Consider the following 16,505-nt stretch of genomic DNA (forward strand, 5'->3'; position numbering starts at 1 on the left):
TTATACTACGAATGAAAATTTCATTAGTTTAGGAGATGAATGTCAACTCATGGAAAAATACAACAGATGTAGTCCCACCGTCACACCCTCTTCCATAGGTCGATGCCCTAAGCAAATACCTAATGTTGGCATTGCACATGACCTTTCTTGAACACACCCAGATCACCACCTGACATTTTTCTTAGACACTTTCATATACCCACTCAAACTATCCTGAGGGAAACTCAGGACTGTATTTTCATTAATTAACACACACTGTACCATCAACTTTTAACTGAACATGTCTTAGTTACTGACTCCTTTGGTGCCCTGGAGAAAGGATTAACTAGCAGTAGCACTGGAAAAAAAAATGCATCTGCAGGCCTACATTCATCAAATTGCAAAGCAACAACCTCCTTCAGCAAGTACTGCCTTCAGCTCCCAGCCTTTGTAATAAACTAGAGAACAGTAAATGAAAGACACAGCAGCACTTTTTACAGTCTTGTGAAACTCCACATTACAAACCAAGTGCTGGTGAACAACAAGGCCAGTGACTATTTTCCACTGTCCTCATCATACTGCTTTCTTTTTCATCAGCAGCCTACAAACAATTCTCTGAAGGAGTCAGCCACTGGTTTAACAGGAAAACCTCAAGTCCACAAGGTTGCTTCTGACGTTATTCTCTCCCTTGGTGGCACCACACAAAAAAACAGGCCATAGTAATTGCTCTGGGTCAGGGTTGGTATATTCTTCCCTAGTGTAAGCAATCTCTTAATACATCCACTGCTGCAACTGGAAGTGGTCTCTTCCTCTAGAATCTATGCATCAATGTACCTTGACACTTGAACAGGCTATATGCAATCTAAATGGGAGAAAAGCCTCTATACTTGGAAATGGATGAAAAAAGTATTTCCAAGAGGCTTCAGTAAGAACTGCATTTCTGCTGTTCGGAGTGTTTTTCATTAAAACCATCCGCTTCAAAACCCTTTGGAAGAAAGGCATTTTGACAGTCAAGTTCTGGTCTGAGGATGTGTATCTTATTATCTTCACTAATAAGGCTGCCTGCATTTGTTCCAAACTTAAGATCCTCCAGAATCTATTTAACCCAAGACAAAAAGAAATTGAATCCCAACAAATACTGCTTTTTTATTTTTTGTTGCTGTTTGAAAGCTTTTATGCAGAAAGGCAATAGCTATGATTATGTCTGAGTAGACCTAGTTACTTCAAGAAAATATATAAGAAAGATCCTTTGGAAAAGTGGCTCCTAGGACAGGTAAATCAGATTCTTCTCTTGTGAGACAAGATTAAACTGTCTGCAATTTACTGAGAAGACTTCTTGCATTATAAAATTGAGATTGGGGTAGAAAGTAAAGGAAGCAGTACATGATCCTGAAGCACAAAAAATAAGTGCCCTTTCCCAAGAAATTCACAATTCAGTTGGCTACTGACCATCACTTACCTGTGACAGTCATCTGGACAAGAGAAAGATCTCTTTTCCCTGAAGATGTCAAAACAAGTTATAAGTAAGGATGCAAATGGCTAGAACTTAAGTTGTGTGTTAGACATAGGTGAGATACAGCCCTGAAGGTCCCCCACCACACTCTAATGTGTTGATAGTATTAGCAGTGTTTTGTGTGCATTCCTCCAAGATTCACAGGGAACAAAAGGTAGAGCAGGAAGAAGCATCTGAATGCCACTGTCTACAAGCAAGAGACCCATAAGACCACACTACATTTCCAGTTTTACTCCCTTTATTAGAATGGGAGACTTTTATTTATTTGTTTAATCAAAGACGTCTGCCAGCAAAGAAATCTGCAACATTTCCATCTGGATTTGGCTTCCAGAGACAGAGCCTATTGCCTAAATACAATGAAATTCCTAAAGGAAGGAGAAGCCCTTTACTTCATCTCTCTTCCTTAGCCTTCTCTTCTGGTTGCAGTGGCTTTACAGGCTTCAAAACCTTCAGAAAGAGGCCTCACATGCAGCTAACACAGCTAAGCCTGAAAATACTGAGCCAGGCTGTTCGTCTACAAAATCGAACTTGGAATTTTGTTCAAAAGAGCATCTAGCAATATTCTAAACAACATGAAAAAAATAAGTTAAAAATACGTAAATGGCAAGACTACAGAAGGCAGAATGGTGCCAGTGGTAGTTCTGGAACTGCTCCCAGCCAGTAAAATAATTATCATCTCACCTTTGAGAAACAACCTATTTAGAATCTGTAGAAAACAAGCTGGGGGAGGGGAGGTGGTTCAAAACAAGCAAACAACAACAACAACACACAAAATATCCCAATCTACTAAAGAAGCAATCATTGCGTAACAGTAAAGACATACCGTGAAACATCACCCCAAGTACTGCCACACATCCCAGATGAGTTAGGAAACTGTTTTTGGAGCTTTTATAAAAACACATGAATGTGGTGTCACTATAAGGTACACAAGATAAGAGAAACTGTCAAACTAAGTTAAAAAAAGACCGTGACAGAAGAACAGGGACCATTTTTTCTTTTATATTCCAAATTTAAAAATCAAAATTATTTTTGTAAAAGGAAAAAGTTGAAAAACTTTAGAAAAAAATTACTTCCGACTTGAAAGCTCCCATTTAAACGCACACAAGCTCTTACTGTCTGACAGCAGCTAACAAAGTGTTAGGAGCATCAGAGTGTTTCAAAAGGGTTGATACTGAAGAAGCCGTTAGGGAATTGTCACGAATAAACCTTCTGGGTAGATGAGGAAGAAAAAGAAAAAAAAGAAAACACTGTCCTCATCACAGAAGCTAGTTAAATCCTATCCATCAGTCTAATACACTATGAGAAACAAAACACGAGGTCTCCTCCTTGGTTGGGCCCAGCTCACGCCACTATCAGCTGCAGTGCCCCCAGTACAGCTGCATGGAGCTGCCTCTTCTGCAAGCTGAACAGGGACCCACCTTTGTTACCAAGCCCAGACCAAACATTTGCACGTACTGCAGTACAAAACCTACACGCTCACATCAGCACAATCATTGTAGTGTCATATAACAAAAAAAGAGGGATTTCTTCACTACAATATTCCCTTAATCTCACTTCAGGAATTTTTGCTTGGATTTTCTGCACTCAGCTAATTCGTTTAAGAAGTTTGCACATGGATACTAACATATGGTTGTATATAGTTCAAGAAATTACCAAAACTAAAAATACTTCTCACCAGCAAAAGTATGAGTAGCACTAATGAAAAGCACAAAAATGTCTCTGTGTGTAAAGACGCATGCTTCTCTGATATTTATGATTTTTAAAAGTTGTTTTATGCAGAGGTGAGTGATATAATGTTTTCTGTTTTTAAAGCAGCACAAGATGACAGAGAATACTCAATTCACTGGAAACTGTGGTTAAACTGTAATGAAAAAAACTCAAATTATCTGAGGAGTTTAAGCATTAGTTAGGCAGAATTACATTCCAACCTGAAAAATAATTTAATGCTTTCTCCCACTCAATGAAGAGTTGATCCCACTTGTAAAAAGACTTAAAAAATAAAAAAGCTGTGATTGACAGAAATATCCAATTCACCACCACCAGAGGAACCCCACTGAAAACCCTTTTCTGAACACACGCATAAGTCATTTTTGGCACAACTGAAGTACAGAACAAGCAACAGAGCAACCTGCAGGCCAATTATGTGGGCTACAGGCATTTTCCTACAAGGATATATAAAATACCTCTTAAGCAAGAACTGTGGTACACCAAGCCATCACAGAGCCTCTTGCGGGTTAGGAGCTTTTGCACACAGCAAAGTCTTGCATGTGCTGATATTCTAAATACTGCGCAAAAAAAACACATTATCCAGCTGACATAGTATAATCCACTAAGCAGAACATTTAAAGAAGTCTCAGACTTCTTCCTCTCACAACAGGTTTGACTCCAGAATTTGGCCTCCTTTTTATTTCAAAGTACAAGCTGGTGAAAAGGCCCTTTTCTAATAACCTGCCCTTTCTTCGGTGGTGTTCAGAAAGAAACAGACCAAGAGCCAGCAAATAAAAACCTGTAAGTGCTGGTCTGTTTTAGGTAATCAGGTGATTTAAAAGCATTACAACAGTCAGAAAGAGGAACACAAGGCTCTAAAAGCCCTCTGAGTAACTGAGGCATAGCCTCCTAAGGAAAGGAAATGGTGTGGTAGTTCAAGTTCAACGTGCCTGTCAAGCACTGAATCACCTGAGATTATCAACAGCATTCCTACTTCCAGGAAGTTATTCTTAGTTGACATCTCAGACTTTTTTTGAAGGGAAAACAGGGGAAATTAAGCAGAAGAGAGGACAGATTCTTGTAACTCTTCATATTCCCCCCTATAGGTGAGCAAAAGGAAGGAGAAAAAATACTGCATACATCATGTGGAGAAGGGGTTACCTCACGCTATGGATAAGACACATTTGCATCTTTCAGAAGTAGGAGACAAAGGAAAGGTGCATCTGCAAACAGCCAACTCCTACTGAGGAAAAAGTACAAATCCCTCTAGCACTTCTCTAGCAGCAAGACCAGAAGTTACTGAAAATGTAGAACGGATAACTGGTTCCAAGGCTCGCTGAGACTGCTAGCCTTCTAAACAAAAATAACACTAACCTAGGTAAGCAGAACAGAAAATACTTCTGTCTACAAAGAAAAGCAGGGTCCTACAGAGATTCCATCCATTCTTATGAAAAAGGGGAAGTCTGGGCTCTCAGTCTAACCACACTGCAAGAGGATAAAGAACATCCCAAAGTTTTTAATGAGTATTTTTTCTTTTAGCTCTCTGAACATTTTTCTTTATTTCTAGTGTACCTTACTAAACAGCTCCTTCGTTTAACATTTCTTAAGCTTTTTTTTTCTTTTTAAAATTTATTGGTCTTTACTCAAAATTGGGAAAAGTTTTGTGTTTTATGAACCAACAACTAGATAGGCATTTTTTAAGACAGCATTTGCTTATTTTTCAGAATTATATCCTTGCATCGCACTGCAGCATACTATCTTATGTTATGAAGTTACAGAAATAATCTCTACATAAATCTGCACTACATTATTAAACAAGTAAAATTAAAGTTCACAGAACAACTGACCAAAAGTCATTTCACATTAGGTTCTAAGTTCAGAAGTCTTAAAAGCTACCTTCACCCACACAATCCTATAAATAACTTCTGTATTAGCGCCAAACACATTCCTACTTCTTAACATAGGCCTATCATTATTAGCTTGACCTATCGCTGCTCCTCGAATTCAGACGTTTACTTTAGAGCTACGCAACAGTATCTATTCATTAGAGAGCTGTAAAACAAACTTACTAAACAGTAGATGACACAACCACACAAAACAGATTCATTGAGAATTCTTAATACATACGAAACACCTGATTTTCTAATGTTTACAAGAAAACATCAATTTTCTAGTATGCCTTAGGCATACTTTGATTGCATATACCAATAGCTTTTCCTAGTGTTTTTTTCCCCAACTCTGTGCTTTCATGTGTTCTCTTTCTGTTTCTGTTTCCACACCTCCTCATGACAAGCTTCCTACCTCGCTTACAGCATTTTTCTTCATCCTTTTACTATTCTCCAGGTCCCCCTCTTCCTGATCCCTCGTCCCCTAACCAGAATGTGATCAGGAGTTCTTACTATCAGAAAAAACAACAGGACCAAGTGGGCTGCTTTTCGCCTGTGGAGCAAATAAGAAAATCAAGTGCTACTCACACTCTTTGATTCAACCAAAAATAAAGATCAGACAAATGGCATCACCTTTTGTCTGACCATTCTATACTTCTGGTTTTGGCCTCATTTCCAAATGGATAAGTATAGTGCCCAATTCTAATATATATATACACACACAACCTAGAGCACGCAGAGAGAAGTTCATGGCTACTTGAGGCAGGACGATAGTGCAGCCACAAATCCTCAGTCTTCTGGACAATTTTCCTTTCTTATTGGAGAAAGAACTCAGAACTGCCATTTCACAAATGATATTGGATATACATAATTACTGCTCATAAGAATTCCAACACAAAAAAAGCTCTCCTTACTCAAATTAAATCTGATATAAGGATCTGCATTAATTCATGCTACAAGAAGAAAAAATCCACATCTCTTCAAAACATGTCACCACAGTCTTAAATTCACACAGAAATAAAGAAAAAGTTAGTGGGTCAAAAGAAAATAGAAAAATACTAAGAAGCAAAGTTTGCTAAACAGCATTATTTGTAGTATTTAACATTTTAGAGAACAGAGGAGTGCTCTAAAGTACAGAGAAAAGGAAAATTTACCTTACTTCAGCTGGGGGGTTTTGTGAGTAAGGATTTGCAGAGCAAGCCAATATCCGAACTACAGCTCCAGGATGGTATGTTTCCAGAATGTGCACTGCGGTGGGATAAACTTGCTCCTCAAAAGCGAGTTCCACATAGTCCTGGCTGCAGAAGGAGGTGGGCGTCCTCTTGAAGGGCAGTCGAGCACTAGGACAGTGATCCCACCAGGTCCCGTAAGTTCGAAATACGGCCGTCTGAGTAAAGTCACCGGAGCTAGGGTACACGTTTGGTATACCTGCTAAATTCCACATGGTATATGACATGCTGTTTTCACTACCATAATGGGAGCTGAAATCCAATACTTCTTTGGCATACTGAACTATTTCAACATTGATAGGTAAGGCCCGGGTGTTCGATTCAATAGCCCTCCGGCTGTTCATCTCTCCTCTCGTAGCTGTCCTAGCTCGGCGCCGAAGGCACATATAGTAAAACATGCTCAGGACTGTTAACATGGGAAACACTGGTGACATCTAGATACGACTTACGAAGCTGCAAAAGGTCAGGAGTCCTTTATAAGGTGCATTAACTGCTTGTGGTGTTTTGCAAAACTGCTGACGAAACAGAATGAATAAATAGAGTGAGCAGATGAAATATATCTTAAAACACAAACTTTACTCTTTTGAATATCCTCTTAAACAATGTACTGCTACTAAAACATAAATAAACTATCACATTTTATGACAATTATTTATTTGCAGGCTACTAAGCATGGCTTCCCATTTATTGGATTTAAAAGAGAATGCTATGAACAAACATTAACCGAAACTAACCCTCAAGTAACAGTAAGACTAATAGTTAAAATAAGTATTGTTTTCCGGGACTTATTGAAAACAAAAAACATCTTGTACTGACTCATGAAAATAAGTATAAAATGACATCTGGTCCTTGCAGTAAATGACTGTTGCAGAGTTTGTGATTAACTACAGTTAATTGTAATGATGATAATCTGCAGTATAGTTTTAAAACAATTAGAAGAAAAGTAAGTTCTAAAGAAAGTACTCAGATACGTGGACAGGCTGCAGCAATACACAGCTCAAAAAAACCTACGTTACTTCACTGCTTGTATTCTGCAGCAAGACTGCTCCCAGTAACCAAATTATTTCATTTAAAGCTAGCTCAAGTATTATCTAGACTATAAGGTTGTCTGGAGAGTAAATACACTCTTCAAAGACAGCTTATGTAGGAAGTTGGACAGCTACTCCAGTGAACTGTTTCCTCTAATTTGTTCCCATACTTTGTGAATGGCTTTTAGAGTGAAACAAAAGAGCTTTGGGCATTAATCTAAACCAAAAAAAAATATCCCACAGTCTTTCCCATACCAGTGCACTAGCCTGAATGGTTTCACAAAAATATTGTCATTACCCTTTGAAGTTGTCCATGACAGCATTAACCAATGATTGAAGGGTCACCAGCCTCCTGAAGGATGCTCACAATTCATTAACAGTATCATCTTCCTTTAAGCCACACAACAAAGTAAGTCTTCAGAAGAGTCCTGGCATCAGAAGCAGAAGTCCCCATAGAAAGCATTTTAATTCTGGTAAGAGAAAATATTTTAATTTATGTAACAATTCAGTTATACACAAGATGTACTAGATCTGCACAGCCATCCACCCTGAAAAAAATCAGCACAAAATGTACTAATAATTAAAGACATCAACCTGTTTTACATGGCCTAGACTGAATCACAAGTAAAAGACAAACAAGCAGGTTTAACTACTAGAAAAAGGCAAACTATATATGAGCCTCTTTAGTAAAGTTTTCTATTTACAATGGTAAAGAAATATTTATAGCTGAACATTTTTTTCAGGACACAGAAGTGCTGTATCATATTCCCTGCTAATAGAGATCCTCTTACATACGCTTGTCCCATATTTAGCAGCCACTCCATACCTGCGTGATGCAAACAGTCAGATTTACCCACACACAGCAGAACCGGGACCGCGTTCTCTGATTTCTGCTGGCGGTACACAACGCACCCGGGCAGTAACACAGCGCTCCAGAATCATCCCCTCCAGTACGCCGACTGTTTCTCTGCTGGCCTCCTGAATAGCTTGTTTGCCAGCTCTACTAGGAAAAACAGAGAGCAGCGCCTGTAACCTGTTACAGGCCAGAACAGGGATGACGAAGCATATCTCAGAATAGAATAAACACGTCTCCAACAGCCCTTACTGGAGCTGCCGGTTAGTTTACACTAACCAGCATACACTTACATACCACAGCGCGTATCCTGTGGTAACCACTGAGCCATCAGCAATGACTCTCTAATAGCAGAAGATGCACCAAACAACAATTAACACGATGCCTCTCCTTGCCTGGGAGACAAACCACCTTATTTACCATTCAAAATGGGTACACATCGGGCCGTACCTTGCAGATCTTTTGAAAGCACAAGTTTAAACTATGGTAAATAAATAAGCAAGATGGAGAGGAATCAAAGTGGCATTTGTATGCCTCAATATAAGTCCACTGTGCATATTTCTTGGGTAACTTGCTTGTTTCCCATACTCACAAAACGCACGTACAAACCGCTCTCGCCGTTTGAACGCTGTCAACACGGCGCATGCAGTAACAGATAAGGCAGGCTGCACTATGCCATCCTCTTACTCATGACAGCGAGAAAGTTTCCTAATGAAGTGTTCACTTCTCACTTTCTTGCCTCCTCTATTATTAGCTTTTTGTTTAGTTCCTGTCCTTCATTCAGTTTCACATGTTGACATAGCTGTCAGCAACATGAATTGCTCCTGACATTCAGTGCAGGAGGAAATGTGTAAGATGGTATTCGGGATTCATTTTAAGCTCTGCTGGAATGCCAAAACCAAATAATGTCACATTTCCCCCAAACACCCTGTTGAACCATCTTTTAGAAAAGGCACTGGGAAAATAGCAGCAAATTCCCCAACCTCTTCTTCTAAAAGAAGAATTAAAACAATAACAAAAATAATAGGTCCCCTGCCCATGGCAGAGAGGTTGGAATTAGATGATCTTCAAGGTCCCTTCCAACTCAAATAATTCTATAATAATAATAAAAAAGATACTTTTTCAGCACAGAGCTGCCATAATATGTTAAGTGAAGATTACAAATACCTTCCTCTTCTGCTTTTCCCCCCTCTTAAATAAGATCTCTTTGTAAAGTGTGCCAGCAGACGTTAAACTTCAGCAAGTTTCCTGCCGTCAGGCCCTGACATCACACATAGCCCAGTGCAGCCACAAGCCCAAAACTCAAAGCTGCACCGATTCAGACGGTTTGGAGCCCACTCCACACAACTCAGGGCTTTATAGAGCTCAGCTTCCAGAGCCACTCGGCTGGGCTACATCATGAGCGGGCGTGAATCGCCGACCTCACATACCACATGTGCCCTACGTAAATTCACACCTGCACTGAAGACTCGGAACTTGCTCCGAGCCCTGCCCAGTGCTCTCAGAGCGCAGCTTACTAGGAGCAGCACCAAGTGAGCCACACTCTTGTCACCCCAACTCAGAGCAGGGTGCTGGCTCGAGGCAACTGAGGAGCCAGACGCCAGGTCTTACACAATGAGTAAATGCCAACCACGTGCCAAGTTCTCCATGATCAGGAGCAACACTTCGGTTGGGTCATTCCTCCCCACCAACCTGAATGACTTCCATCAAGTTCTTACCAGATTTACAACCTTGAGACAGACACGGCTTTGTCAATCTTGGCTGTCATCAGCCAACGGGCTCAAGTTGAGAAGTGGGAACAAACAGGGAAGAGCATGCAGCTGTTATAAAAACATGTCAGTCTGAACAATACAAGTGAAGGAAAATTACTTTTAAAGAGTTAAAAGTTAACATAGAATTTAGTAGCTTATAAAAGCAGGAAAGAAGGATGAATAAGCGTTAGGACTGCAATACAAATAGAAACCCTTTTTTCTGGCATTTTAAAAGAAGCATTAACACTTGTGTGGAGTTAAAAGACCAATGAAAAACCACTGAAGAGTTTGAAAGATAAGCTGGTGAAAGAATTACACTAAATATAGATCAGTAGGGCTAGATTATGTAGAGATTTGTTCATGAACTACCACAGGTCAATGTGACTTCCACTTAAAGGGATCCAACTTTGCAAATGTAAAGATGCAGACTCAGGCCTATGCAAAGCATCAAGATAAACACCTCTGGAGCAATGCAAAGCTTACATGGAAAATTTTTTCTTTCTTTCTTCAAACTCATTGATTATTTTTTAAGAAACCCATTTGGGCCTATGCAGCTATACCTTCCAATCTCTAGCACTCCTGCTGCATATTATTCTTTTGTACGGGCATAATTATGCCAAACTGAAGCTTAATAAAGGTTTCTTTTAAATGTATCACATTAATAAAGGTTTCTTTTAAACGTACCTTATTATCCTCCTCCAAAGCAGCAGCACACTACTTTTTTTTTTTTTCTTTCATAGCATATACTTTTTCAAGATACCATTACACAGGCGGGCATGGTGCTACTGCACCATGGACCACCAGCAGCCACCGCAGAGACCACAGCAGCCGGATGAGCAGCTCGGCACCCTGAACCAGCTCAGCATGGCTTGGCTCACTGCCGCTTTGGGTGAAGCCAGCACTGGCTCAGAGCTACTTTCTTTCAAAACACATCACAATCCACATGTTTTATTGGCACTTACAACCTCTCCTATCCAGATCGTTACTTAATTGACATCCATTTCAATGACGTGAGGAAATTCCCTTCTTCTACATGATGAACTCTTCCTCCCTTCTTGCTACACATGCAGAAAGCCTTCTGAGACTGTAATTCACTATTTCCTTTCTTCAAACACTCCTTGATAAAGGAACATGTCTTATGGCTTCTCTACATATTTCATTGGAACAGGCAGTAACTAAACAAAAGTATTCAAGAGCCCTAGATCTCTTTGGACTACTTTGCAACTTTTTACAGGGTGTTTACGTACACAAATCCATTGTCCAGCTTCCAAGTAACCCATCCTGTTCATCATTATTGTACCTATTTAGTTTGGTTATTTTTGCAAATTCAACTTCCCAGCATTCAGTTTTCTCCCATAAGTGCAGGAACAGGGCACATGAGCAATACGTATTTACTCACCAATCAGAATGCTACAAAAACGTGGGAAATACACAGAAAAATAGTGGGGGTTGGAGGGGCTGCTGAGTGAAGGATGAGTGTAAGAGACAAAACAAGTAACATATTATACATAGGAATAAAAAAACGAAGATGGCATATTTCATCCTTGAGCCATCCCTGACAATACACATGTTAGAGAAGAGCTCGTACTGTTTCAAGAGAAGCAAATGCTGTATCTAAAAGTCACACATGCAACAGGTTTGAGTTTTAAAGCCAGAGAGATAGCAATTCCTCTTTACACCAGCTCTGCAAATGCCATGCTTGGGAGTACCACGTAGAGTTTCCTTTCATGTGACTATAAAAGAAAGAGCAACATTGATAAGTTGCAAAAAAAAAACAAAACTTATAGATTATATTATCTCTGAAGAAAGATTAATGCAATTAATAAATGTGTCTCAGGCAAAAGATTGTCAATGGGAAATTGGTTGATTATCCTTACATGTTAACGTACAGAAGGAATACTGGAACCTTACATTAGAGGCCAAAACAGTATTTTTACCACATTAGCATCTCTCGCTGTTAATTTTGTAGATTATGCCAATGTCTACACTCAGCTTGTTGAAGCGAGAAGCTAATACCAGTTAAAAATGAATAAGCTCTTATGACGCTTAGGCCCCACTTGCTGTGCTTCTTCATGGGACATGTTCTGGCTGTGAGACAGAGCCATTTCACACAGGGGAAACTTCTAAACCTGCACCTTGGGATGCCATGGGACGTTAAGCAATTCAAACTATTTAAATCCTTGTTTGTTTTGTTGTCATGAGCACCAAAACATCCCAAGCCCATGCTTTTCAAATTACTTCAGTGACCGCCTCTCCCTTCCAGCGAGGACCAGACCTCACACGGTGGCTTTGCATCCAGGTACCAGGGAGACAAACGTCACCTGGGCACCAGTTGGGTGGTCGGGGTGACCACCGCCTCCTGGAGCTCATCCAAGGCGCCGTGCCCCACTGCCTGCAAACCACCAGGTAAAGCTTTATCAACACAGCTCCTACACACGGCGCAAAGTCACGGCGCTGTGCCGCTTCGTTTACGAACGCCCGCCCTTCCAGCCACGCCGCAGCCCTCCTCTTCTTGCAAGAAATAAGAAATAAAAACAACGCCGGACCAGCCCCGTGGCCTCCCTTAGGTGTAACCGGGCACAAGCCCGGCACCCCCGGCGCCCCGCCCGGGCAGCGCCCCCCCGACAGGCGCTCAGGGAGCACCCCAGGGAGCAGCCCAGGGCGCCCCCCTCCTGCTCCTGCCCCTTCCCCCTCCAGCCGCCACCCGGAGCCCCGCGGGCACGCAGCAGGAGCCGAGCCCGCCCCCCGCCTGCCCCTCCCGGCCGCAGACGCGAGGCGCCAGCCCGGGGAACCACTGAGCCCCGGCCCCAACAGCAGCCGGCCCCAACAGCAGCCGGCCCCAACAGCAGCCGCCCCCGCCCCGCACCGGCCCCGTACCGCTCCGCAGGGCGAAGCCGCCGCCGCCGCCGCCGGAAGCCCCGCACGGCCGCGGAGGGCGGGGCCGCCGGGAGGGGCGGGGCCGTCGGCCGCGCGTGCCCGCGCCGTAATGGCCGTTAACGGGCGGGGCGCTGAGGGGGGCGGTGGGATCCTCCTGCTTCTTATTCCTCCGTCAAGGGTTTGTCGTAGGCGGCCTGCGAGCACGGTCCGGGCCCGGCCGGGCGCTTCCCGGGGTGCTCTGCGTGCCGTCAGGGCTCGCCCCGGTGTTAATTGACGTTAATGAGCGCGTGCGGGTTGCGGCGCCTCTCGGGTGCCCGACTGGCGTGTTGCGAAATGAGCGTCATGGTTGGGTTCCGTGCTCGCTCATTTGATACGCACGCCCAGGCGTTTGTGCTTTCTGACTCAAATGCTGTTTCCTTCTCAGGTCCTGTGGTGATTACCCAAACCGCTGTCAGTCCCTCTAGGCTCCTCAGTCCCCAGCGCCACTCCACTTTACATGGTACCGGGGAAAACGCGTGGCAAGCAGTGGTAAGGGTGTGCCTCGCCACAAGGAACCTCCTTGGCACCCCTCATTTAATCTTTTACAAACAGTGACTAACAGAAACCTGCAAAACCTTGGAAGCACATTTTCTTAATTTACTGCCAGTCCTTAAGCAGTACTACTTTAAGCTACAGAAACATTAACAGTATGACGTCAAACTTACACAAGTATCACCTAAAGTCATGTCAGTGTGTGCACTGCCCTGATACGTTTCACGGCAGAAAATATTGTTGCTGACTTTGACCAGGTGTTCAGAAAACTCTAAAAATACAAAAAAAAAAAAAAAGGATTTAAAATGTTTGCTGTCTAAGGTACTTTATATATAATGCTTTAACACAAATTCTATAACCTTACAAAAATTTCCACATCTAGAAATCTAGGATAGAAGGCTTCCCTACTGCTAACTGGCAAACAGGCCTCCGCACAACCCTGCTTTCCACAGACAGACCTGCCAGGGTGACTCGTGTATAGGCCTCTCATATACCCGTCTGTACGTGTGTGCACATGCAAATACATAAATACATATGTTGTATGCATAAGATGCCACTGTACTGTATACGGTCGTTTTAAAATAACATCATAACCCCAACTTTTAGGGCATTTCTTCTGTGGAAGAGAAGGGCATGCTGTTCAGGTTCGAGGGCACAGTTTATCTGATCCATTTGAGACTTCTACTTTGGCACAAAATGTATCACCAAGGAACAGGAGCCTAAAAGTCTCAATTCCTGGCTATAATGAAAAAGCAGACAACTAGTTCAACTATCTGGTCAAAAGTCTATGTTTGGCCAAATCGTTCATATCCAGTGATTATTTTAAGGCTGCAGTGATACTGAGTTCTCTGTTAGTGCAGAAGATAGAAGAATATGAAATTTTTTTTCTCAGTCCACTCATCCACTCATCCACTCATCTAAGATCCAGCTCACATCCTCACAGCTGAAAGATTCATCTTGTTCATCCTAGGCAGATACATCTTATTTAAATTTAGCTTTCTGAAAGTTACATGTTTGATCTGGTCTGCTAGGCACATTCTGTGATCCGTGGGGAGACAGCGATACCTCCAAGTGTTTGAGCCTATTCCGTTCACTCCTACAATAGATGCCTAGGAGATAAGGAAGATACCACCACCTTTGGGAGCTGCAAGCAGTTAGGGCAGACCATCCCAGGCTTTCAGACAGCAAATAGGACATGCTGTTTGTGAACACACATTTACGAGGCAAGACTGATTACAGAACCAACTTCACTGATATTCACAAAGGTTGCCGAAGGGCAGGTAATGTTTTGAAACTAAATGGAGGCTGGTGTTTATTAGAGGGAACAAACAATATTGGGTGACAGGGTCCCTTTTGTCTATGTTGCTGTCTCAAATTCTAGCGATCACCCAAGACAAGTGACTAGGTCTTGGATCACAGTCAGATACTTCAACTAAATTGTCACCGTGAGCCACCATTGTGATGACTGCTAAATATCCAGGGTAAAAATCTCCATAGTACAGGAGGTGGAGATCCCATGAGGTCAGCAGTGTGCAGCAGTTGAAGCTGCAAGGTTCTTTTATGTTCTACACCCACAGAAGGTGTCCAGATCCACTTTTCTAGGTAAGGTGGTCTTTGCAAATGCACATCTAACATCGGGATTTGTAGTGAGAATGAAGAATCTGCTTATTAAACAATGAAGCTTACCTGATTGTGGGCTAAAGAGTCACAATACGGGTCTTCCTGAAAACGGAGTAACACAGGTAACCCTGAAGTTTGCCAAAAAGGAGGCCCGTGTTGCAATTTCTAACATACTAGTTGAGAAAACATTTATAAATAAATCGTGCAAAAAAAAAACCTGACTTATAAATCATCAGTTTCTGCTTTCAGCCGGAAACTGATCTGAATTTTGTTATCCCTTTGCAAAGCTTTGTATTTTAAGTGTTAAACTGAACCCTGAAAATAATGAAATCATTTTAATCAGTGGGTTATTTTTAATAGAACAGACTTAGCCAAGCGTTAACTGCTAAGCTGCACTGAGCACTTATGCACAGCACTGTTACCATTGGTGTGAGTTGTTCTCTCTGGCTTCCTCTGCATCCCAGGATATTAACCCACCATGGGAAACAACTCGCTGTCTCTTGGACCAGCATTACTGCTTTTTGATTTGTGAAATTACATATATTCTTTGAAATGGAAGAGAAAGTATTCTAAGTCAATGAGACTCTTCACTCAGTACATTTAAATATGTTTGTAGGTGTTGTCATGAACCAGGCCTAACAAGGCCTTGCTTTCAGTGTCAGCTTAAACTGAAGAGAGAAAGTATTCCCTTCAATTCCTCTGGTGTTTGATTGTTGGTTTGTTTTTTTTTTTCAGATGAAATTTTTTATTCCCCGTGTTTTGCTTTTTCCCATGTCACAATATTTTGCATAGCATCCTCTGCTATGCTCTCTGACAACAGCAAATTGTATAGTTAATCATATTTGCTGCATTTTATCTTCCTTTTTTTTTCCTGTATTTTTATTAAATGATAAAGAGAAGAAAATGCCACAGTACGAGTGTGTGCTTAATTGTTATACACAATAAACTGCTTCAGTATTTCATCTAACTGTCTCTCTGCTGCTTTGGCACTGGTTCTCGGTAGATCACAGACTGTAGGCTATGTACTCACTGGGGCAAGGGCAATGTCTTGTTATGTCTTCTGTGAAGTATGTGAATGCGTATTATCAAATTATTTAATAAAAACAGTTTTAGCTTTTGAATAGCTAAAGACTGCAGTTCTTATGGAAGCACTCTGCGTGGTATGTAATTAAACTTTAAGGAAAAAGCAGAAAGAATGAGAAGGAAATAATTTATCAAAACACAGTATTACTTGGATTTATCATGGTTAAAAATCTTTCCTTTTTATCTTTTTGCAGAAATATACTCATGAGCAGTAATCCTAAAGCTTGGAAATGATGTGTTAACTAAAATCTTCATGAGGTTTTTAATGAGGATTAGGGAATCTGAGATAATAAAAGCTACTGTGTACAAGGAGGTTGTTGTGTGAGAATCTTCAGACAAGTTTTAAATCAGTATCCTTTGTCAGCAGCAGTAGGATCCAGTAAGGATAACATGCTAATTTTTAACCAGCAATAGGCTTCATATAGGGATCTAAAGAGACAGAGATAGA

The 16,505-nt window shown here is 41.5% G+C and overlaps 1 protein-coding gene across 7 annotated transcripts in view; it reads right to left on the reverse strand.

Annotated features, from left to right (window-relative positions):
* The window catches only part of FBXL4 (F-box and leucine rich repeat protein 4), a 52,200-nt gene extending 39,315 nt beyond the window's left edge, over window positions 1-12,885 (reverse strand). For 4 of the 7 annotated variants that reach the window (XM_040551583.1, XM_040551582.1, XM_040551579.1 and 1 more), the window contains exons 1-3: window positions 12,824-12,885; window positions 7,641-7,812; window positions 6,240-6,829 (exon numbers count right to left, since the gene is read on the reverse strand). In XM_040551583.1, coding sequence (XP_040407517.1) covers window positions 6,240-6,748 — 509 coding nt within the window. In that variant the 5' untranslated portion in view covers window positions 6,749-6,829; window positions 7,641-7,812; window positions 12,824-12,885. Of the gene's footprint in view, window positions 1-6,239; window positions 6,830-7,640; window positions 7,813-8,168; window positions 9,233-12,823 lie in introns of those variants that run through there. The other 3 variants (XM_040551578.1, XM_040551581.1, XM_040551577.1) reach the window with 3 other exon arrangements.
* Between the last annotated feature and the right edge of the window lie 3,620 nt (window positions 12,886-16,505).

The sequence above is a fragment of the Cygnus olor genome, chromosome 3 (genome assembly GCF_009769625.2).
Source record: "Cygnus olor isolate bCygOlo1 chromosome 3, bCygOlo1.pri.v2, whole genome shotgun sequence".
Classification (NCBI taxonomy): domain Eukaryota; kingdom Metazoa; phylum Chordata; class Aves; order Anseriformes; family Anatidae; genus Cygnus; species Cygnus olor.